Source organism: Galeopterus variegatus, unplaced genomic scaffold, assembly GCF_000696425.1.
Source record: "Galeopterus variegatus unplaced genomic scaffold, G_variegatus-3.0.2 Scaffold8305, whole genome shotgun sequence".
Taxonomy (NCBI): Eukaryota; Metazoa; Chordata; class Mammalia; order Dermoptera; family Cynocephalidae; genus Galeopterus; species Galeopterus variegatus.
The window spans coordinates 39,388-62,869 of NW_007734416.1; the positions used below are offsets into that span (position 1 = coordinate 39,388).

At 37.9% G+C, this 23,482-nt stretch overlaps 2 protein-coding genes across 4 annotated transcripts in view; one reads left to right on the forward strand and one right to left on the reverse strand.

Moving 5' to 3' along the window:
* Positions 1–1,106: 1,106 nt before the first annotated feature.
* On the reverse strand, positions 1,107–13,602 carry ZNF189 (zinc finger protein 189). 3 transcript variants are annotated; one of them, XM_008592773.1, is made up of 4 exons: positions 13,289–13,602; positions 12,446–12,530; positions 1,766–3,949; positions 1,107–1,661 (listed from the first exon to the last, which is right to left on the reverse strand). In XM_008592773.1, exons 1-3 carry the CDS (start codon positions 13,319–13,321, stop codon positions 2,229–2,231), a joined length of 1,839 nt encoding a protein of 612 aa, XP_008590995.1. In that variant the 5' UTR covers positions 13,322–13,602; the 3' UTR covers positions 1,107–1,661; positions 1,766–2,228. The 3 variants fall into 3 exon arrangements, with proteins under 3 accessions (XP_008590995.1, XP_008590996.1, XP_008590994.1); XM_008592774.1 differs by having other exon boundaries at positions 12,446–12,527; positions 13,289–13,578; XM_008592772.1 differs by having other exon boundaries at positions 12,446–12,572; positions 13,289–13,578.
* Positions 13,603–13,850: 248 nt separating this feature from the next.
* Positions 13,851–23,482, forward strand: part of MRPL50 (mitochondrial ribosomal protein L50) — a 12,365-nt gene continuing 2,733 nt past the window's right edge. The window contains exon 1 of the mRNA XM_008592776.1: positions 13,851–13,968. Within this exon, the coding sequence (XP_008590998.1) occupies positions 13,877–13,968 (92 nt within the window). The 5' untranslated portion in view covers positions 13,851–13,876. The remainder of the gene's footprint in view (positions 13,969–23,482) is intronic.

Below are 23,482 nucleotides of genomic sequence, written 5' to 3' on the forward strand. Positions count from 1 at the left end.
AGAAACCAGTTCTCTCTGCAGCTACCAAGTTCCCTCACAACTCTCCTTCACACTATTCAACTTCCCTAGTGCTAATCTTTTCAGTCTCATGTTACGTGTCACCTTTTTTTCCCCTTCCTTCCTCTTCTAAGCACTTCATTTTCCTCTCTAGAGCCCTCTGCATTCTTCTATCACTTTCTTGGGAGACGAAAGTGAACACATAACGTGCTTCTTAAAAAATAGGTTTTTAAATAAGCAATGAATTGTTCATGTAGTCAAGAAATGTCCACTGCTACTGGAGCTTTGTCACTTTAGATTCATATTCAAGGATGTTAAAAATTACATAGGAATATCTTGTACAACCTTGGCCCCAAATTACCGAGGTCAACAGCCAGGGCTTCTGCTAAGCAAGATAACCATACCTGAAACTGATATAATTCCAGCAAAAAGCAAAGAAACGTCTTTTAGTGTGCATATAGCACACACACACTTTGCATTAGGTTTCTTAAAATATTGACAACAAGTGTAAGAATCTCATAATTAGTTGAGACCCTGGTCTGGGAGCCACTAGTATAGAATAAATAAAACTGGAATGATCCAGGGCAGGACAATAATTTTATTTAAAAATCAGGTGCAGTTTCTCATTTTTTTTTTTTTTTGGTACTTTTCATTGGGCTACAAATTGTTTTGAAATGTTAACTGTATAGTAATTATGAGCACCTAGTTTGAATAAGGGAGTGCACAAAGATAGGTTTATTTCTGTATGTGTATCATAACCTCCATATTACATGAATGTACACACAAATGCACATGATATTCAGAGATGGGAAAATGAAAGTATAGAGGTGAGTTTTAGAATGGCTCAGGTATGGGAGAAAGGGAAGTCAGTTTCCAAAACTATTACGAAGTTACAATTACAGAGTTCTGGTGATTTAGAATTCTATACTCAGAAACTAATGAACCTCATCTTAACTTTAACTGAACTATTCCAGAAAAGGTTAACTAGTCATAGGGAGAACAAGTGAGAGCAATTTCCTTCAAATCTTTGATTCTAATTTTAAAAACACAGTAATGTATTTGACAGCACTGATTTCACACTAAAGTAACAAAGAACTCTTACACAAAGCAAAAAACAAAACAGGTTTTAATGATTTAAACAGATGAATAGGTTTATAATAACCATTAACTAAGGGAAGCCCTAGAAACAGAAATAAGGATTTTAAAATTGCATGCAAAATCTAGTTACCGTAAAAAACCAATGCAATACCAAAATATCTCAGCCTCCTAGCATAGACTCCAAGTCTTTTATTTCCAATTCTTGATAATCAAAATATGTACACTTTCACATGCTCCTGGTTGTGGAGTAATAAGCTTATTCATACAGGATTACAAACATCTTTCACAGATGGGAGGGCACAAAAGAACAGTATCTCCCTCCATCTTTTTGGGCCCATCTTGGGGGGAAAAAAAGGCACTCCCAAAGGTTCCTTGGTAACACCTTTGCCAGGCTTGTTAATTGCTCACATAATCTTTACATGTAAAGTGAATGGTCCACTCATTTCATAAATCTGGGAACCAAAGACATTGAGAAACTGCCTTTGTTTAACTCACATGCCAGATAACTGGCTTTCTTAAACAATGACAAAAACTTTGCATACTGGTTTCAAAAAGGGCTTTGTCTCCTTGACAACTTACATATGCTTAATCACTAGGCTTTGTCATGCACAGCCAAATATATCATGGATGTGAAAGAACCACCATCTGAGATGATGACAGAGGACGTCTCCTTGACAACTTACATATGCTTAATCACTAGGCTTTGGCATGCACAGCCAAATATATCATGGATGTGAAAGAACCACCATCTGAGATGATGACAGAGGACTCTCCGAATCATTATTCTCAGTGTTCTAACATCAGCTGCTCTCAGTTCCTTTATAATAATTCAAGTTTGTCTTTCAGAGCACCTCCCACATGCTCTGAACCTAGGTTTAATCTCTTTGCTGAAAAATATGTTAAAGAAAGACGCTTAGATAAACTACGAGGTCCTTCTCTATTATCATAAAAAACAGATAGTGGAAGTCAATTGCCCATGGGCAGTTGTTTGCTAGTCACAGAATCTTTAGAAACCTTTTGCCTGAGTCCAAGGAGAATTTGCTTTATCATTAAATCTGACCCATGTTGAGTCATACTAAAACAGCACTTGGGTAGCCAATCTCAAATCAAATTGAGCTTACATGTCTTTACATTTATTGCATCCATGCAGTATGCAATTTTTGATGCTGAATAAGAGAAATGCGGCAATTGAAGGCTTCACCACAAGCATCACATTCATGGGTTTCTTGGGTTTTCACCTCTGCATGGATCTTCTGATGGTTGACAAGGCTGCGCTGTTGACTGAAACTTTTGTCACACTTCTCACACTTATAAGGTTTCTCTCCTGTGTGTATCCTCTGATGCTGAATAAGACCTGAGTTTCGGCTAAAGGCCTTTCCACATTCATCACATTTATGGGGCTTATTACCTGTGTGAACACCCTGATGGCGAATAAGATTACAAAGCTGACTGAAGCTTTTGCCACACTGTCTGCACAGATAGGGTCTCTCACCAGTGTGGATTCTCTGATGTTCAATAAGAAATGAGCTTCGACTGAAGCTTTTCCCACAAACAGTACACAGGTAGGGCTTTTCACCAGTGTGAATTCTTTGATGCTGTACAAGATGAGCACTAACACTAAAAGTTTTACCACATTCATCACATTTATAAGATTTTTCCTTAGGGTAGACCTCCTGCTGTATAACAAGACTACAATTTGGATCAAAACTTTCCTTAGTTTCATTGTATGGATAAGTCTTCTCCCTAGTGTGGATTCTCTGATGTTGAATAAGACCTGAGCTTCTACTGAAGGCTTTTCCACATTCCTCACATTTATGGGGTTTGTCTCCCGTATGAATTCTCTGATGACGAGTAAGGTTGCAAAGCTGACTGAAACTTTTCCCACACTCTTTGCACTGATAAGGTCTCTCACCAGTATGGATCCTCTGATGTTCAATAAGGAATGAGCTCCGACTAAAGCTTTTTCCACATTCAATACAAAGAAAAGGCTTCTCACCAGTGTGTATTTTTTGGTGTTGTATAAGGTATGTACTTAATCTAAAGGCTTTCCCACATTCACCACATTTATGGGGTCTTTCACCAGTGTGAATTCTCTGGTGTTCAACGAGCAATGAATTTCGACTAAAGCTTTTCTTACATTTCATACAGTGATAGGGTTTCTCACCAGTGTGAGTTCTTTGATGTTCAATAAGGTGTGACTTCCAACTGAAGGCTTTCCCACAGTCACTACATTTATGGGGTTTCTCACCTGTGTGAATCCTTTGATGTTTAACAAGGCTCCTTCTCTGGCTGAAGCTCTGTTTACACTGATTACACTGATAGGGTCTTTCTCCAGTGTGGATTCTCTGATGTCTAATAAGGGTTGAGCTCACACTAAAGGTTTTTCCACAGTAATTACACTCATAGGGCCTTTCCCCAGTGTGAATTCTCTGATGTTCAATAACAAATGAACTCCGACTAAAACTTTTCCCACATTCATTGCACTGAAAAGGTTTCTCACCAGTATGGACTCTTTGATGTTGTATGAAATGGGCCTTGCGCACAAAACCCTTCCCACATTCTTCACATTTATGGCATTTCTCTTCTGAGATTGGTCTCTTGCGGATAATATTAGTGTTTCCTCTAAACATTCTCTGTTCCTGGGTCAAAGATTCCCTCGGAATTTCCCATAAGAAGATCCCTCTCTGTTTGTCTAACCTACCAACAAGTTCAAAGTTTTCTCCACCCATGGGATCCTGGTCAATTTCACTTTTGATTCTTGTAACTATTACACCCTGTGGTTCCATTTCGTCTTCAATTTCTTCAATTTCTTGTTTCACAGTTGGCTCCTCATCTTTATCTCTATTTAAGACATCTAGAACAATAAAGAGAAAATACAAACATCAGCCAAGCTGTTTGATGGCAAGGAGAAATTATCAGAAAAATAAGGTAATCGAGATAAATCAACCTACCGTATCTATAAAAAGTAGTTTACTACCTCACAGTATTCTTGTAAGGATTAAATTAGTTCATATACACAAACCATTTAGAACAGCACCTGGTAAAGAGTACAAGCTATATAAATATTATTGTTTAATACTGGTTATCTGATGCAATGAAATGATTTTCTTGGAGAAGGGTATGAAAAGAGTGCTCAGCAGGCACATAAGACAGGAGAAGCAAGCAGAGTAGGGAGGATGCTCTGGCAAATCAACTCTGAATTATATAAGCTAAGATGGTCAAAGAAATAAAACCAGTGAGGTGGGATTAACCAGTCTTCCAAGGAAGAAATAACATGAGAAGAAAACAGTAGATTCAGGAAAATTTAGGATGAGAAAGCATGAGAAGACCACATAATTGACAGAAAAGAACATATAAAAGGATAAAAGACAAAGAACAAGTGGAAGCAACCATTCATTCATTAACAAGAATTTATTCACTGCCTATCAAAAGCATTCTAGGCACTATGCAATGAACTGGGATTCAGAGATAAGACATGAAGCCCCCTACCATATGAAATGTATACTGAATAAAAATGGGGAAAGAAAATAACATGATAAAGAAAATATTAAATAAAAAGTAGCTACTACAAAAAGACAAAATGGCTTTTAAAAAGAAAAGATGAAGTGACATGGAGTCTATGATACAGAGAGATTAAAAATAAAATACAATCATGCGTCACTTCACAGACCTAATGACAGGGATACATTCTGAGAAATACACTTAGTTGCTAGGCAATTTTATCACTGTATGAACAGCATTGTACTTACACAAACCTAGATGGTATAGCCTACTATACACCTAGGCTACATGGTACAGCATATGGCTCCTAGGCTATAAACTTGTACAGTGTGTTACTGTACTTAATACTGTAGGCAATTATAACTCAATGGTAAGTATATATGTATTTAAACATATCTAAACATAGAAAAGGTACAGTAAAAATAACAATATTATAATCTTATGGAACCACCCTTGTGTATGTGGTCCATTGTTGACTGAAACGCCATTATGCAACACATGCCTGTAATTAAAAAGGAACATGGTTACAGTTAATGGAAGAAAGGAAGAAAAAAGAACAGTCTGTGGAAGCTTATGACTTCACCTACCACGAATCATACCACTTTCTTCAAGTACAAATGATTTTCAACCCTCTGAAGATATAAGACCAAAAGTCCACCATCTTGTTCCAACTGTGAGTCTGCATGACATCTGAGAAATGAAAATCTTGCATGTGAAGAAAAGATAGCATAATGTTCTATGATATAACAAGGTGGCATACAGGATATTTAAGTCTGCCTCTTGACTTCTTTCCTCTTGCTGCCTGTTAGACAACTTCACTAGAAGATTCAGTCACTACCACATTTACAGTTGGCCCCTAAACAAGTTCCTTTTTCATACATCCTCTTTACTCTCACTTTTGTAGTTTTCTAACTGTGGAGTCATCTTTGAATACTCCTTTCAATTACTTCAAACCAGTCATTAAGTTATTTTTATCCACAAAGACTTCTTCTCTATTCTCACCTACAGAGTGCCCTCTCAAATTCACTTTCAGTGGACTGTGCATTCTTTCACACAATAAAAAAGGATGAAAAGTGGGCCGGCCCGGTGGCGCACTGCGCTAGTGCGCTGCTTGGGAAGCGCGGCTGCGCTCCCGCCGAGGGTTCGGATCCCACATACAGACCGGCTCCCGCTCACTGGCTGAGCGAGGCACGGGGGCAACACCGAGGGTTGCGATCCCGTTGCCGGTCCCGGTCCGGTACGGGGGCGACACTGAGGGTTGCGATCCGTTGCCGGACATGGAAAAAGAAAAAAAAAAAAAGGATGAAAAGAACTCCCTCAACTTTCTACCCCTTTACCTATAAAATTACCTTCAAGAGTACAAGAAGACATATCCCATTCTTTTCCAAAGCTAATCCACCCACCCCCTCTTGATCCCACTCACCTCTGGGCTGTTGTTCAATTATCATCATTCTTTCCTCTTTCTTTAATCTACACTCTCCATTGACACCTTTGTACCATCATACAAATATGTCCAACTTTATCTTGAATCTGTATTCCTTCTCTTGATGAAAGCCAAGCTTTGGAAAAAAAAAAATCTTAACTCTGTAGCTTTCCATTTCCTATGTTTTCCATGCCCAACCTCTTCTCATTCAATCTATTTTATAGCCTACTGTGAAATCTGGTTTCTGTTTCCAACATCTAGGGAAATTTCATTAAATCACCAATAATTTCCACATAACAAATACAATGGAATTTTTCAGTCCTCCTTTTATTCAGCAGCATCTGACATTGTTGACTACTCCCATTTCTTAACACTATATGTTTTCAGTTTCTATGTTATGACATTGTTTTTGTTCCCTCCCTACTACTTTGGCCTTTTCTAATATATATTCCTCATTTATTTCTCTTCCTTTGTCAACTGTTTCATGTTATTGTTACCCAGGTTTACAGCCTTACTCACTCTACATGTATACCTTCTGGATATGTCCACAAAGATGCCCCACAAAGGGCACACAATTAACATTGTCATCACCTGCTCTCATGTCTCCACCCACCTCTAATCATGTCTTGAAAGGCACTACCATCCATTTTAAAGTTCCAAAGTCAGAAATTATCCTATATTTTTCCCTTCGTCTTACTGTTAATCAATCACCCAAATGATGGATTTCTTTCTAGCATTTACCTATTCTTTTTAACCCTCACAATCACAAAATGTAGCCACTTAATAATCCTTGGCTCTGGTCTTTAGGCTGTCCTCACATTACATCTGCCTTAGTGATTCCAGAGAGATATTTATAAAATGGAATTCTACGCATGTCATCACCTGTAGATTCAGCAGTACCCCATCACCTTTTGAGATCAAATCAGAGTTCTTTATTATGATACTCAGAACTCTTCATGACACAGTCTTTAAGCCTCAACTCACCTTTCTACCTAACTCTGTCATACTTTTATAGGCAAATTGCTTGTGGTATAGTCTTTCATGACATATCTTTGCATATCCCATTTATTAAATGTCTCTCAGTATTGTTTACCTGGAAAACTCCCGGTTTCTCTTTAAGATTCAGTTCAAAGCAAAGCCTTCACTAGGTCCGCTAGACAGATTTAGGTGTTCCATTTTTTATCACCACCCTTGTCCATAACTCCACTATGGCTATTATTACACTGCACTTTTTAACTGCTTGTTATGTGTTTGTCTTTTCCATTGGATTGTAAATTCCCTGTGAGAAGGGAAAGTCTCTTTAAAATGGTTATCCAGTGGATACTGCTCTGGGTTTTACTCAATGGAATAAGACAAAATTATTATTACTTGCAGATGATAGAAATATATGCCTAAAATTCTTGAAAGAATTGAATGAAAATAAAATGGCAATAAAAGGATTAAAAATCTGGTTCTTACCACCAAGAAAACCAGTTAGTAAATATCATAGAAAAGTGAAATATGCTCTTCACAATAGTAACAAAAAACATAAAACCTAGGAATAAATATAACAAGAAATGTGCTAAAGCCATAATAATCCATACAATTATTCTGAAAGACAAAAAGACAGTTAAACAGAGTTAATCAAATAGCTAAAGAGATTCAACATTACAAAGATCTCAATTCTTCTCAAACTAATCTATGAAACTAATCGCATTCCAATAAAAATCATAGGAACCGATAAAAAAAAAACCAATGAATCTAAATTTCAACAGTAAGAATGCAGACAACTAGTTAAGTACATCCTGCAAAAGAATACTAAAGAATGAGTTATCAGACATAAAAAGTAATATACTGCTACAGTAAATAAACAATGACACTGGCATAAAAATAAATAAGTCAACAGGACAGGCAGGTGAAGAAAATAAGTGCAGGTTTCAACACAGAGCATCCCTGAAATGACTATCCATTTGATTTGGGCTTGGTAGCTATAATCACCTTTTGGTGATTATATGTCATGCTTGTATTTTTTCTTCCCATCCTATGGTTGTCTACAGCTAATCTGTCTACAGTAGACAGTTGACTAAAAGTAGATCTTTCCCAGGAACTTGAAATTGAAGCTGAAATAACTAGTTAATCTGAATGTGGCTAGAACTGTACCCTACCAACTCAGAAGCTAAAAGGGCAGAAGCATGTGACATAAGGAGAAAAGACTAGTCTACCAAGGAAAACAAAACAAAACAAAAAGAGTGTTATGGACTGAATGTTTGTGTCCGCACCACACTTCAATTCATACATTGAAGCCCTAAGCCCCCATGAGATGATATTTGGAGGTGAGGCCTTTGGGAGGTAATTAGGTTTAGATGAGGTCATGAGGGTGCAACCCCCATGATGGGATTAGTGCCCTTACAAGAAGAGGAACAAAGATCAGAGCGCGCACAGGTTCTCTCAGCCATGGGAGGATACAGTGAAAAGGTGGCTATCGGCAAGCCAGGAAGAGGGCCCTCACCAGGAACTGAGTCTGCCGCACCTTTACCTTGGACTTTCCAGCTTCCAGAACTGTGAGAGATAAATGTCTGTTGTTTAAGCCACCCAGTCTATGGTATTTTGTTATAGCAGCCTGAGCTAAGAAAGAGAAAAATTCCTGAATTCCTGAGAGTGACTCAGTTTCTGGCTTCAGTCATTTTTTGATGTCCAGCCATAATTAAGCTCATATATTCTATAAGACATCCCTAAGTCCTTATAATAATTTCTCTTTCTGGCTTAAACTAGCTTTAGTCGATTTTTATAATTTTTAATCAGGCAGTTTAAATATTATGATAGCTGAGGAGACAGAGAGAAGGCAAGGAAATAGTAAAGTAGAAATGAATAAACTTTAGGGGAGGACAGAAATTGGCATGCTTTTTCTGTAAAGGGCCAGACAATAAAGATTTTTGGCTTTGTGAGCCATATGGTCTCTGTTGCAACTACTCAATTCTGCCACGGCAGCATGAAAATGATCATAAACAATATAAAAAAGAAAGGGCATGCCCATGTTTCAATAAAACTATTTATAAAAACAGGTGGTGGCCCAGATTTGGCCTATTGCCAACCCCACTATCCAACACAGTAGAAAATGAACAGTTTTCCTGGTTAACAGAATGGGAGAATAGGGAAGAACTAGAATTGCTAGGGCCTAGCACAGTATTTGATAACTATCTATGGAATGAATGAATAATTGAACAAATAACTGAAAAGAGACTATAATCAAAGAAGAAAAACAATGAGCTCAAGATCTTGTAGGTACAGCAATTCCCAGTTCTGTCAAGGTCCAGTGTGGCTCAAGTAATTGAAGAGTCAGTAAAATTGAAGAGGTCAAAGAACTAAGAGATCACACTATCAGCTGTTATCACTGATGTAGCTATTAAAGTTTTTAAAGAAAAAGTAGCAATGGAAAGGAAAAGTATGAATGAAGGGCCAAAACTATAAAGCTGGAAGAGAGTTATGTCATGAAAACCAATCAGATGAAGTGGAGGAGAACAACGCAATGGAACAGTAGATTAATAGTGATCTCACATCAAGGGAGCTCTCATCAAGGGGATGGAGATGAGGTCTATTGAGGAGGATGAAAAGACTGTGGGAGGAGAAATAATAAATGATGAAAACCTGTATTTAAGTTAAAATAAAGAAGAGACTGAAAGTACAAGATCACAGATGGCCTCACTGCCATGCCTTTGTCCATCTGGTATTCATATGTTGCAGCACTAGGGGCAGGCAGGGCTTGGTACTTGCCTGGTTCTATCAACCAGGATACCATATGTATGGATACGCTGGCAGTGACTCAGAGACATCATGGGATATTAAAAAAAAAAAAAAAATCAGCAGTTGATATGGCTGAAAACTGAAGTGGTGTGCAGAAAATAATAGTTGAGACAAGAAAGCTAGGCAGGGGCTATATTTGGGAGGTCCTAGTATGATAAGATACGAAATTAAGATTTTTATCCTTTAAGCTATCAGGAATCATCAGAAGTTTTAAGCAGTTAACTAACACAAAATCACTTTTGTGGCAGTAGAGAGAATACTAAAGGAAAGACTGGTGGCAAGCAGCTAGTTTAAGGACTAATGCAATAATTCATTTAAGAGATACTGAGTCTTAAATTAACTGTACTTATTCAGTCACAAAAATATTTGAGAAGCATACAATATAGGCCTGGCTCTGTGTGAAGGGCTGGAGAAATAAAATGAAAAGGATAAACTGTCCTCATGGTGATCAGGGAAATAACATATAAAGAATGATTATAGTATAGGATGATAAATTCAACATTGAAGTATATACAAGGTAGCACAGAGAAAGGAGTGCTTAATTTTGAAAAGAAGGCCTCAAGATCTTAGTGGATTATTTGAGATTTGCCAGGTACGATTTACATATGTGGTCTTCAAAAGAAGATGACTAGGAATTTGGAACTGGTGAAACCAGGATTTGAACCTAGGCAGTTAAGCTCCACACTACCTCTCTTACATGGACATAAAGACTTGAGATTTATCACATAGTGATAGCTGATGACCTGAGGGTAAATAAGGTCACCCAAAAAAAGTGTACAAACTAAGGGTAAGTCTCAGAATGCAAGTCAATGAAGGAAAGCAATAAAGAGTTTTAAATATTCATAAAAAGGTGGAATAAAATAAGATCTAAAAAGAGACTACTGCATTTGACAATGAAGTTATTATAGATCCCTGTTAAACGATTTAAAGGAAGTGTTGAGGAAAGACAAAGGGGCTTAAAGATAATTGTAGGTGAAGAAGTACAGAACACACACTTACTACTCTTAGAAAACTTGGCTGTGAAGAGAACGAGTAGCAATTTGCAAGGAGCAGCAAGAGGGATACTCTGGCTGAATGGAGGGTTTTTTCTTTCTTCCTAATTGGAAGAGCCATCAACATACCTATCAGAATAAAGGTACCAAGGGATAAGCAATAGAGACTGAAGCTATAATGGAAAAAAGGACGATTAGTGGTAAGTTTCTGAAGAAGTGAGAAGATGGGAGTGGCTTTACATGTGCAAATAGGGGCAAAGAAGTTGAAAGTTCATACTTAGTGACCTCTATTTTCTCCATGAAACAGAAGGGGAGGTCCGCTATTGAGTGACGGACTCAACGAAAACTCTTAAAATTTTGGAATAGTCACTAAAAGGAAAAGGAGAGTAAGAATATCAAAGATAAAAAATTGCTGAGGTATAAGAACCCAGTGGAAACTAGAAGGAAAAAAAAGCCATGTGCATATATAGGACATCAGTTCTTTTGGTTACAGAATTTCTCCTGCTGTGTCCAGCAACTCGGGCAGGAGAGAAGAAAAGGTGAATTTTCTAAGAAATACAGGATTTGAAGTTTGCAGAATGGGTAGAGCACAATGACAAGGTGGCAAAAGAGCGTGCTGGTGATTAGATGAGAAGGTGAAGTCAGAAGAGGATTGACACCCTGGTGAAAAATGGAGATGTCAAGGGACAGGAAACATCATTAAGAATGAACAGGTTTAAGTGAAAATGAGGACAGACAAAAAGATAAGAAGCTGTAGTAAGCTTCTTCCAAGGGCAGAAAGCATATCTGTTTTGGTCACCCTTGTTTAGTTTCAGTCAATAAACATTTACTGCCTGAATAACTGGCCAGAGAAGAGTATATCAGAGTTTAAGATTTGTGTGTTAGGATAAAATAGAGGGTATGATCAATGATGTGAGTTATTGAATAAAAACAGGGAGAAAGCTTCCTGAAGTCAATATGGTCAAGATCCACAGAAGTTCAAGGACTGACTGGGTCATCGATGGTGTGGGTTAAAATAGAGAAGACTATAAAACATGTGACAAAGTTATGTGTGAGGGATCAAAGAAAAAGTTGACAGATAATAGTGAAAAGGAATTGAGTGGGTAGAGCAAGACTGCTGAGTCCTCAAAGGAGGATTTTGTTTGAAGGTAGAAAACTAATGCTTTGGGAACAGCACTGAAAAGCTGGGAGAACAATAACGTCTCCCTTCCAGCCTTGAGACAAAGGATGGGAAAGGAGGAGGGTGTGGGAGGGTAAGCAGCGCCCATGTGAAGGACTGCCAGCGAAGTGGTGTCCTTGGGAAAATGCCAGGTTTCAGTTAAGGCCAGGAGGGGTAAAGAACATTGTGTGAAGAGGAACAGGGGCTCCAGAAGGCAGAGTGAAAAGGGGTGGGAGGGAAACAGTGGGAGGATGAGCCAGGAGGAAAAATACAGAGGAATATGGAAACAAGATTATGAAGACAGGAAGCCAGAAAAGCTTGCGTTTTGGTCACTGAAAGGAAGCTAGGGATGAGAGTCATGGAAACAATTATTGAAAGGTTTGAATCAGAACTTTGAAACAAAGCAGTTCTGGTACTGTTACTGGTCCAAGTGTTCTGAGCCTAATTTCTACAACCTTCTTAGATATTTTAATTAGAGAAACAACTGATTCTTACCCAGTGAGACCAGGTTTCCATAATTCTCCATCATGACATCTTTATACAGGCTTCTCTGAGCTGGGTCCAGATAATCCCACTCCTCCTGGGTAAAAAACACAGCCACATCCTCAAATGTCAGCAACCCCTGAAATAGTATGATTTCTGTAGTCAGTTCCTGTTGTCTCAAGGACAATTCTACCACTGAAAGTGGCAGAGGCAATCACTTATCAGGGCCGAGTAGGCTAGGAGGAACATAACTAAAAAGAGTTCCATATGGTGCCCAATTCTGAGAACTGACTGTAACACAGAGGCACCACAGACTAAAGGTTAAAGGGCTGGATCCTTGTCCTCGGTAGTTTAGGGCCTAAGGATAAGGCTTTTCTGGTTTAATTATTATACCCTAATATTTTAATTTTAGTAAACTGCCCCAAGGCCTCTCCAAGCTTCCCCTACCTGATTACCCCTCTGCAATTCTCTACACGAACTGGTTTGCGACCCTATTCAATTCAATTCCTTTAAGTTCTCCAAGCATCTACCTTGTGTCTAGGCATCATGCCAGGCGCAGGAGACACAGGGGAAGGTCAAAAATGGTGCCTCACCTGGAGGAACTCACAAAGGAGAGCCAGCTTGGAACATTACTAATTTTCTCAAGATGATTTATCAAGTCGCTCTTGATAAAATGGAGTCAATGGGCAGTTTGTTCGCGAACCGCACCCCACACAGCACTAGGCGGGGAGTTCCTTGCACGACGCTGGCCCTGAAGACAGCAGTCAGGATGTTGGGGGTGAGGCGATCTTGGGGGTGGAGCGGCCTAGCTCCAGTAGAGGTGAGACAACGCAGATCCCCAGAGGGGCTACTTACCTTTGGCTCAGGCGGGGGGCTCGGGGAGGCCATCTCCCGGTTAGGGGGTAGGAACCCGGGGCGGCCGCAAAGAAAGGAGCCCCCGGTGAGGCCTATCCGGCTTCTGGAAATTAGGCCCAACGAAGTCGAGGCCTCCTTGCTGGGTTCGGCCAGGTCCTGCCTCGGTACCCGCACGGTCACGACCCCAGCAGCATGTCAGACGCGATCCCTGGCTGCCCCCCAATCCCGGGCCCCCTCCCCTGCTTGGTTACGCAGCCTTTCTGGCCTCGCTACAGCCTCCTCCCGATTGCCAGTTCCTCCTCCTTTCAGCCAAGCAGCGCTATGACCGACCGCCCCCGGACCAGAAGGCGTCACCCGAATCCCTCTTGGGACGCCCCCCAACTACAACTCCCGTCATGCTCTGAGAGAGCACCTCGGTCCAGCCTCTGCCGCCAATGGCTACAGAGGACTACATTTCCCGGCGTGCAAAGGGCGAGGGAGCCGTTCGGAAAAAGGAAACACCTGCCTCTAAGCTTGCATCCGATTGGCTGGTCTGGGCGCGTCGCTGCCGGCCGAGGGTTGAGCGGAGGCCAGTGGCTCTTCTCTAAGATGGCGGTGCTGTCTGTGTCCAGCATAACCAGAAGAGGCTTCACGTGGATGGTTACAGGGACACCACGCAGAGAATTTTGGTCTCGATCCAGGTAAAGCCAAAGGTTGGGCGGTGGGTCACGTAAAGTAAGGAGAGAAACTGAGGAGGATGAAGGGACGAGTTCAGAAGAGAGTGTCGTGCTATTGAGACGGAACCCTGGTCCTGCGCTTGATAGGGGGTGTGAATGAGAAAGTGCGTTGGTGTCCCGAGTTCAGAAGCTTCAGGCCTCTCTGCGCGATCGGTGGGGCCCAGTCACTTCACTTTAGTTTTCTCATCTTACAGTGGAAATACCGCCCCCTTTCCCTTTCACTTCACTCCTTCATTTATTAAGTAAACTGTATTGACTGCGTATGCAAGGCATCGAGTGTGGTGTCGGCAAACGAATGACTGTTTGGAACGTTCTGCTTAGAACATGAACGCGAAAGTGCTCGGTAAACTCATTTTCAGGGTATGTTTCTTCACAGGCAAGATTCAGAAGTGAGTTGCAGCCTCCTCATTTTGGTCGTTTGTTCATTCATTGATTCACTCAACTAATAGTTTTAAACGCCTTCTCTGGGCCAGCATTTCTCAAAGCGTGTAGGAAACAGCTGCAGAAACAAAGTCCTCTCTCAATCATTAAATACTCATATGAAGAAACTGAGGCCCACAGAAGGGAAGTATTTTTTCCAAAGTCACAAAGCAAGTTAATGGCAAAGCTGGATCTGGAACCCACATCTCCAAACCCTCTCAATCATTAAATACTCATATGAAGAAACTGAGGCCCACAGAAGGGAAGTAGTTTTTCCAAAGTCACAAAGCAAGTTAATGGCAAAGCTGGATCTGGAACCCACATCTCCAAACTCCCCACCGACTGCTTTTCCCACTGCACCATGTGTAATCGTTTGAAGGTCAATCTGTTTGACCTAGATAGTGTTTAGGGCATCAAAACTTATGGTGGGAATCTCAGGAAACAATGTATGCCCTCTTATATATCAGACAAAAATTCCTATATTACCATCCTCTCTTCTTTGTTTAATATTTGCTATTATCTCAGATCTCCTCCAAGTTTGTTTCATTCATTCACTCAGTTATTTTTTAGAGTGTCTGCTGTATGCCAGGTTATATTCTAGGTGTTAAGAACACAGTGGTTAATAAGACAAACCAAATCTTTGTCCTCATAGAGCATATGTTCTAGAGGAGAGAAAAATGAACAAATGTCGAGTGTAATTTTAGGAAGTGGTAAATTATGAGGGAAACTCATAAGAGATTACTGAGAGGGAAGAAATGAATTACATTTCTTTTTCTTTTACTTATTTTTAAAAGTTGTATATAGTTAAGGTATAAGACGTGGTGTTTTGATATACGTGTACATAGCTGATTTCTGTAGTCAAGCTAATTAACATATCTTCACAGTTACCCTTTTTTGTGTGGCGAGAACACTTAAGATTTACTCTCAGCGGATTTCAAGTATACAATGCAGTATTATTAATGATAGTTACCACACTATATATTAGATCTCTAGAACTTATTCATCCTACATAACTGAAATTTAACTTTGACCAACATCTCCTGATTTCCTCCACCATTCCTGGTAGCCGCCATTTTACTTTCTGCTTCTATGAATTTGACTTTTTTTTGATTCCACATATAGGTGAGATTATGTGGTATTTTTCTGTGTCTGGCTTATTTCACTTAGCATAATGTCCTCCAGGTTCATTTATGTTATTGCAAATTTCGTTTTTTAAGGCTGAATAATATTCCACTGTAAAAATACACATAGATACACACATGTACATGTACATACATATATACAAGGGTTCTTCAAAAAGTTTATGGAAAAATGGATTTAAAAGATAATATGAATTTTTCTGTGAACTTTCTAAAGTACCCTTGTATGTATACATATATACCTATACATGCACGTATATATACCCATATACCTACTATTTCTTTATCCATTAATCTTTCAGGTGACATAGGTCGTTTCTATATCTTCGCTTTGTGACTAAGCTGCAATGAACATGCGAGTGCAGATAACTCCTTGAGATACTGATTTCATTTCCTTTGGGTATACAAGGGAACTTCATGAAATTAGTGACAAATAGAATTAAAAGATAATAGGAATCTTTCCATGAACTTTTGAAGTACACTCATACACACAAAAGAGGGATTGCTGGATCATATGATAGTTTTGTTTTTAATTTTTCGAGGAACCTCCATACTGTTTTACATAATGACTGTACCAATTTACCTTACCACCAACAGTGCATAAGGGTCCCCTTTTCTTTACATCCTAGGCAACTCTTGTCTTTTTGATAATGGCCATCTAATGGGTGTGAGGTGATATCTTATTTTGATTTACATTTCCCTGATGATAAGTGATGTTTGGCATCTTTTCCTTGTGGGCCACCTGTATGTCTTCTTTGGAAAAATGTCTATTCAAATCCTTTGTCCATTTTTAATTGGATCATATTTTTGCTATTGATTTGAGTTCCCTAAATGTTTTGGATATTGTCAAATATCAGATCTGATCAGATACGTGGTTTGCAAATATTTCCTCCCAATATAGGTTGTCTTTTCATTTTGTTGATTTTTTTCTTTAGTTGTGCAGAAGTGTTTTAGTTTGATGTAGTTCACTTGTTTATTTTTACTTTTGCTTTTGTTGCCTGTGCTTTTTGGTGTCTGCGCTTTTGGTGTCATATCTAAAAAATTATTGCCAAGACTAATCTCAAGGAGCTTTTTCCATATGATTTCTTACAGGAGGTTTTTTTTTTTTTGGTTTCAGGCTTCATATTTAGTTAAGTCTTTAGTTATTTTGAGTTGATTTTGCATATGGTATGAGGTAAAGGCCCAATTTCATTCTTTTGCACGTAAATATTCAGTTTTCTCAACACCATTTATTGAAAACTTTTCTTACTTTTAAAAATAAGTAAAAGAAAAAGAAATGTAATTCATTTCTTCCCTCTCAGTAATCTCTTATGAGTTTCCCTCATAATTTACCACTTCCTAAGAAAAGTTTTCAATAAATGGTGTATTCTTGGCACCTTTGTAATTTTTTGGTGCTATTATAAATTTTTTTTAAAAATTTTCTTTTCACATAGTTTGTTGTTGTTGTAAAGAAACTTTGCTGATTTTTGTATGTTGATATTGTATCCTGCAACTTTACTGTATTCGTTTCTTAGTTCTAACAGCTTTTTAGTGTAAAAATTTTCTTTTCACATAGTTTGTTGTTGTAAAGAAACTTTGCTGATTTTTGTGTGTTGATATTGTATCCTGCAACTTTACTGTATTCGTTTCTTAGTTCTAACAGCTTTTTAGTGGAGTCTTTGGGGTTTTATACTTATAGGATCATGTTATCCGCTACCAGAGACAATTTTATTTCTTCTTTTCTGATTTTGATGTCTTTTTTTCCCCTTTTTCTTCCCTAATAGATCTGGCTAGGACTTCCCGTATTACGTTAAATAGAATTGGTGAGAGTGGGCATTCTTGCCTTGTACTGGACCTTAGAGGGAAAACTTTCAGTTTTTCCCCATTGTTCATGATGTTAGCTGTGGGCTTTTTCTAAATGATCTTAATTGTGTTGAGCTAAGTTCTTTCGCTTAGGCTTAGGCTCTCTGCTCCTTTTTTTTTTTTTGTAATCATATAAAGAGCTTTATTTTTAATGTAATACTTATAAAAGAATTTGTATGACATGTAGATCTAGATTAAAGAACAACAATAGAATGGATATCCATGTATACACTACCCAATTTAAGAATACAACATTACCCATGTTTTAGCCCTGTGTAACAGTTTCCACAATGGCTCCCACTGTTTCTGCCTCAGAGTAACTGCCATCCTGAATTCTGTGTTAAATGGTTTTCTCTTTTTGTTATATATATTTTAGTTAACATTGTTTTATTATTATTTTGTTAAAATGTACAATACAGTATTATTATATTCACCATGTTGTGTAATATATTGCAAAGAAAAAAACTTCATTCCTTCTTTCTAATTGAGACTTTGTACCCTTTGACTATCATCTCCCCGTATCAACCCCCCAACTCTACCCCTGGACCCCAGCCTCTGGTAACCACGTTCTACTCTCTGCTTCGTGTTTGATTGTGTGGTAATTGTCTTTCTGTGCCTGGCTTATTTCACTTAGCAAAGTGTTCTCCAGGTTTGTCCATGTTGTTGCTAATGACAGGATTTTATTCTTTTTTTACTGATGAGTAGTATTCCATTGTGTATATGTACCATATTTTTTTTATCCATGTATCTATTGATAGTTACTTAGGTTGATTCCATAACTTGGCTATTGTGAATAATGTTGCAATGAACACTGTTCATTCAAAGAGCATGAGGACATCTCTTTGACATACTGATTCCAAATCTTGTGGGTAAATACTCAGAAATGAGATTGCTGGATCATATGGTAATTCTAGTTTTATGATGAACCTCCATACAGTTTTCCATAATGGCTGTATTAATTTTCATTCCCATCTATTTCTTCTTGATTTAGTCTTGGTAGATTGTATGTTCCTAGGTATTTATTCATTTGTTCTCGTTTATCCAATTGGCATATGGTTGTTCATAATAGTTCCATCTGATACTTTTTCTTTCTGAGGCATCCATTGTAATGTCTCCTCTTTCATTTCTGATTTTATTTGTCTTCTCTCTTTTTTTTCTTAATCTAGCTGAAATTTTGTCTATTTTTGTTTTATCTTTTCAGAAAACAATTTTAGTTTTGTTGTTTCTTTAATACTGTTCTAGTTGTTGGATTTATATTTGCTCTGATCTATATTGTTTCCTTCCTTCTGCTAACTTTGGCTTAGTTCTTTTTCTAGTTTCTTGAGGTTTAACATTAGGTTATTTGAAGTCTTTCTTTTATAATGTTGGTGTACATTGCTATAAATTTCCATCTTAATACTATTTTTCTGAATTCTATGAGTTTTGGTATGTTGCATTTCATTTTCATTTGTCTCAAGATATTTTTTAAATTTCTTTTTGATTTCTTCTTTGACCCAATGGTTATCCAAGAGTGTGTTGTTTAGTTTCCATGTATTTGTGAATTATTAAATTTTCTTGCTGCTAATGCTTTCTAGTTTCGTTCATTATGGCCAGAAAAGATATTTGGTATAATTTTGATCTTAAGTTAGTTAAGACTTGTTTTGTTACCTAACGTGATCTATCCTAGAGAATGTTCTATGTGTGCTTGAAAATAATGTGCATTATGCTGTTGAGTAGAAAGTTCTTAATATGTCTGCTAGGTTCATTTAGTCTATGGTGTTATTCAGGTCTACTATTTCTTTATTGACTTCCTATCTGGGTGTTGTATGTTCTTGAGGTTTAACATTAGGTTATTTGAAGTCTTTCTTTTATAGTGTTGGTGTACATTGCTATAAATTTCCATCTTAATACTATTTTTCTGAATTCTATGAGTTTTGGTATGTTGCATTTCATTTTCATTTGTCTCAAGATATTTTTTAAATTTCTTTTTGATTTCTTCTTTGACCTAATGGTTATCCAAGAGTGTGTTGTTTAGTTTCCATGTATTTGTGAATTATTAAATTTTCTTGCTGCTAATGCTTTCTAGTTTCGTTCATTATGGCCAGAAAAGATATTTGGTATAATTTTGATCTTAAGTTAGTTAAGACTTGTTTTGTTACCTAACGTGATCTATCCTAGAGAATGTTCTATGTGTGCTTGAAAATAATGTGCATTATGCTGTTGAGTAGAAAGTTCTTAATATGTCTGCTAGGTTCATTTAGTCTATGGTGTTATTCAGGTCTACTATTTCTTTATTGACTTCCTATCTGGGTGTTGTATCTATTATTGAAAGTGGGGAATTGGATTTTCCCACTAGTATTGTACTGCTGTTAATTTCTCTTTTCAGATTTATCAGTATTTGCTTTATATATTTAAGTGCTCTGCCTAATATGTATTTATAATTGTTTTATCTTCCTGTTGAATTGAACTTTTTGTCATTATATATTGACCTTTTTTGTATCTAGAGAGTTTTTTACTTAAAGTTTATTTTGTCTGATATAAGTATAGCGACTCCTGCTTTTCTTCAGTTACTCCTGCTTTTCTTCTTTTTCCATCCCTTTACTTTCAGCTTGTGTGTGTCCTTGAATCGAAAATGAGTTTCTTGTAGACATATAGTTGGATCTTGATTTTTAATCCATTCAGCCACTGTATCTTTTGATTGGGGTGTTTAATTCATTTACATGAATTACATTTCATTCTGAGTATGATCAGATGTGACTGGAGTGATTTGAGGAGAATATGGAAGGTGAGGAAGTAGAGACTGAATATAGACAACTCTTTTAAAAAATTATTTTTATTTATATATATTTATTGAGTACAGAGTTGACTATCAGTATCTGTGTACAGTTTGTGATGATCAAATCAATATTGTTAGCACATTCATCATTACAAATTATAATTACTTTTTGTATCCCTTACCCAATCACTCCCTATCCCACTTCCTCCTCCTTTCCCACCTCTAGTATCTATAGGTCTGTTCTCTCCTTCAGAAAGTTTAACATTTTATTGTGGTCTTTCTTTCTTTAGCTCCCACTTTGTTTCTCAGCTCCCATTTACGAGTGAGGACATGCGGTATTTCTCTTTCTGTGCCTGGCTTATTCTACTTAACATAATTTTCTCCAAGCTCATCCATGTTGCTGTGACTGGCAGAATTTCATTCTTTATTATGGCTGAGTAGTTTCCATTATGTATATTTACCACATTTTCCTTATCTTATTGTCCATTGATGGACATTTAGGTTGGTTCCATGTCTTGGCTATTGCAAATAGAGCTGCGATGAACATGGGAGTGCAGGTATCCCTTCAACGTGATGATTTCCATTCCTTTGAGTATATACCCAGAAGTGGGATTGCTGGATAATATGGTAGTTCTATTTGTAGTTGTTTGAGAAACCACCATACTGTTTTCCATGGTGGTTGTACTAATTTACAATCCCACCAACAATATAGAAGAGTTCCCTTTTCTCCACATCCTCACCAGCATTGGTTATTCTCAGTCTTTTTGATAATAGTCAGTCTAGCTGGGGTGAAATGATATCTCAGAGTAGTTTTGATTTGCATTTCCGTGATGATTAGTGATGTTGAGGATTTTTTCATATACCCGTTGGCCATTTGTATGTCTTCCTTTGAAAAATGTCCATTCAGCTCCTTTGCCCATTTTTTAAGTGGATTATTTGGTTTTTTACTGTGAAGTTGTTTGAGTTCCATGTATATTCTGCATATCAATCCCTTGTCAGATGTATAGTTTTCATATATTTTCTCCATTCTGTAGGTTGTCTGTAGAGTGCTGTTGATTGTTTCCTTTGCTCTGAAGAAGATTTTAATATTGATATAATCCCACTTTTTTACTTTTTCTTTTGTTGCCTGTGCTTTTGGGGTCTTATTCATAAAGTCTTTGCACAGTCCTACATCTAATGTGTTTCCCCTATGTTTTCTTTTAAAAGTTTTATAGTTTCAGGTCTTATATTTAAGTCTTTAATCCATTTTGAGTTGATTTTGGTATGTGGTGAGAGGTACGGGTCTAGTTTCATTCTTCTGCACATGCACATCCAGTTTTTCCAGCACCATTTACTGAGAGGCTGTCTTTTCCCCAATGTGTATTGTTGGTGCCTTTGTTGAAGATCAGTTGGCTGTAAGTATGTGAGTTGATTTCTGAGTTCTGTATTCTGTTCCATTTGTCTGTGTCTGTTTTATATGCCAGCACTATGCTGTTTGGTTGTTATAGCTTTGTAGTATAATTTGAAGTTGGGTAGTGTAATGCCTATGGTTTTATTTCTTTTTGCTCAGGATTGCTTGGCTATTTGGGGTCTTTTGTTGTTCCATATGATTTTTAGGATTGTTTTTTCTATTTCTGTGGAGAATGTCCTTGGTATTTTGATGGGGATTGCATTGAATCTGTAGATCACTTTGGGTAGTATAGACATTTTCACCACCTTAATTCTTCCAATCCATGAACAAAAAATGTCTTTCCATCTTTTGGTGTCCTCTTTAATTTCTTTCAGCAGAATTTTGTAGTTCTCTTTGTAGAGATCTTTAACCTCTTTGGTTAAATTTATTCCTAGGTATTTTATGCGTTTGGTAGCTATCATAAATCGGCTTGCTTTCTTAATTTCTTTTTCTGCTTGTTCGTTTTTGGGGTATAAGAATGCTACTGATTTTTGTGTATTCATTTTGTGTCCTGTAACTTTACTGAATTCATTTATCAGCTCTAGAAGTTTTGGTAGAGGTTATGAGAGTTTCTTTTTATAGAATCATTTTACCTGTGAACAGTGACAGTTTGACTTCATCTTTTCCAATTTGGATGCCCTGTATTTCTTTCTCTTGCCTCATTGCTCTGGCTAATACTTCCAAAACTATGTTGAATAGAAGTGGTGGAAATGGGCATCCTTGTCTTGTTCCTGTTCTTAAAGAAAAGCCTTTGGTTTTTCCCAATTTAGGATGATGTTGGTGGTGGGTTTGTCATATATGGTTTTTATCATGTTGAGATGTTTTCTGTCTATACCTAATTTGTTGAGAGTCTTTATCATGAAGGGATACTGAATTTTATCAAATGTTTTTTCTACATCTATTGAGATAATCATATGGTTTTGCCCTTGGTCATATATCACATTTATTGATTTACATATGTTGAACCATCCTTTCAACCCTGGGATGAATCCCACTTGATCATGGCATATAATTTTTTTGATGTGCTGTTGTATTGTGATTGCTAATATCTTCTTGAGGATTTTTGTGTCTATGTTCATCAAGGATATTGGCCTGTAGCTTCCTTTTTTTGTTTTATCTTTGTCTGGTTTTGGTATCATGGTGATGCTGGCCTCATAGAATTTGGGCGAATGGTCTCTGTTTCAATTTTTTTGAATAGTTTGAGAAGAATTGGTGTTAATTCCTCTTTAAGGGTTTGGTAGAATTCAGTGGTGAAGCCATAAATATAGACAACTCTTGAGAAGTTTTATTGAAAAGGTGAGTTGTAGCTGGAGGGGAACATGAAGTCTAGGAGAAATTATTTTCTTTAAAGACAGGAGGTATTACAGCATATTATGTTCCCTGGGAATACTTTGGTAGAGAGTCAGAAGATGATAAAGAATTGATGCAGAAAGATGGATTAAGGGGCCGGCCCGGTGGCGCACTGCTACAGTGCGCCGTTTGGGAGTGCGGTGGCGCTCCCCGGATTAAGGGGCCGGCCCGGTGGCGCATGCTACAGTGCGCCGCTTGGGAGTGCGGTGGTGCTCCTGCCGAGGGTTCGGATCCCACATACAGACCGGTTCCCGCTCACTGGCTGAGCGAGGTGCGGGCGTAGCACCGAGGTTTGCGATCCCGTTGCTGGTCCCGGTCCGGTACGGGCGCGACACTGAGGGTTGCGATCCGTTGCTGGTCATCCGTTGCCGGACACGAAAAAAGACAAAAAGGAAAAAAAAAAGAAAAGAAAGAAAGAAAGATGGATTAATTGCTGGAACTAAGTCGTAGAGTAGGCAAGGAGGAATAGCATTAAAAAGCAAATTCTTGGCCAGACACCATTTCATTCCTGGAGCCTCCAGTTTCTTTGTGGATGACCAATCA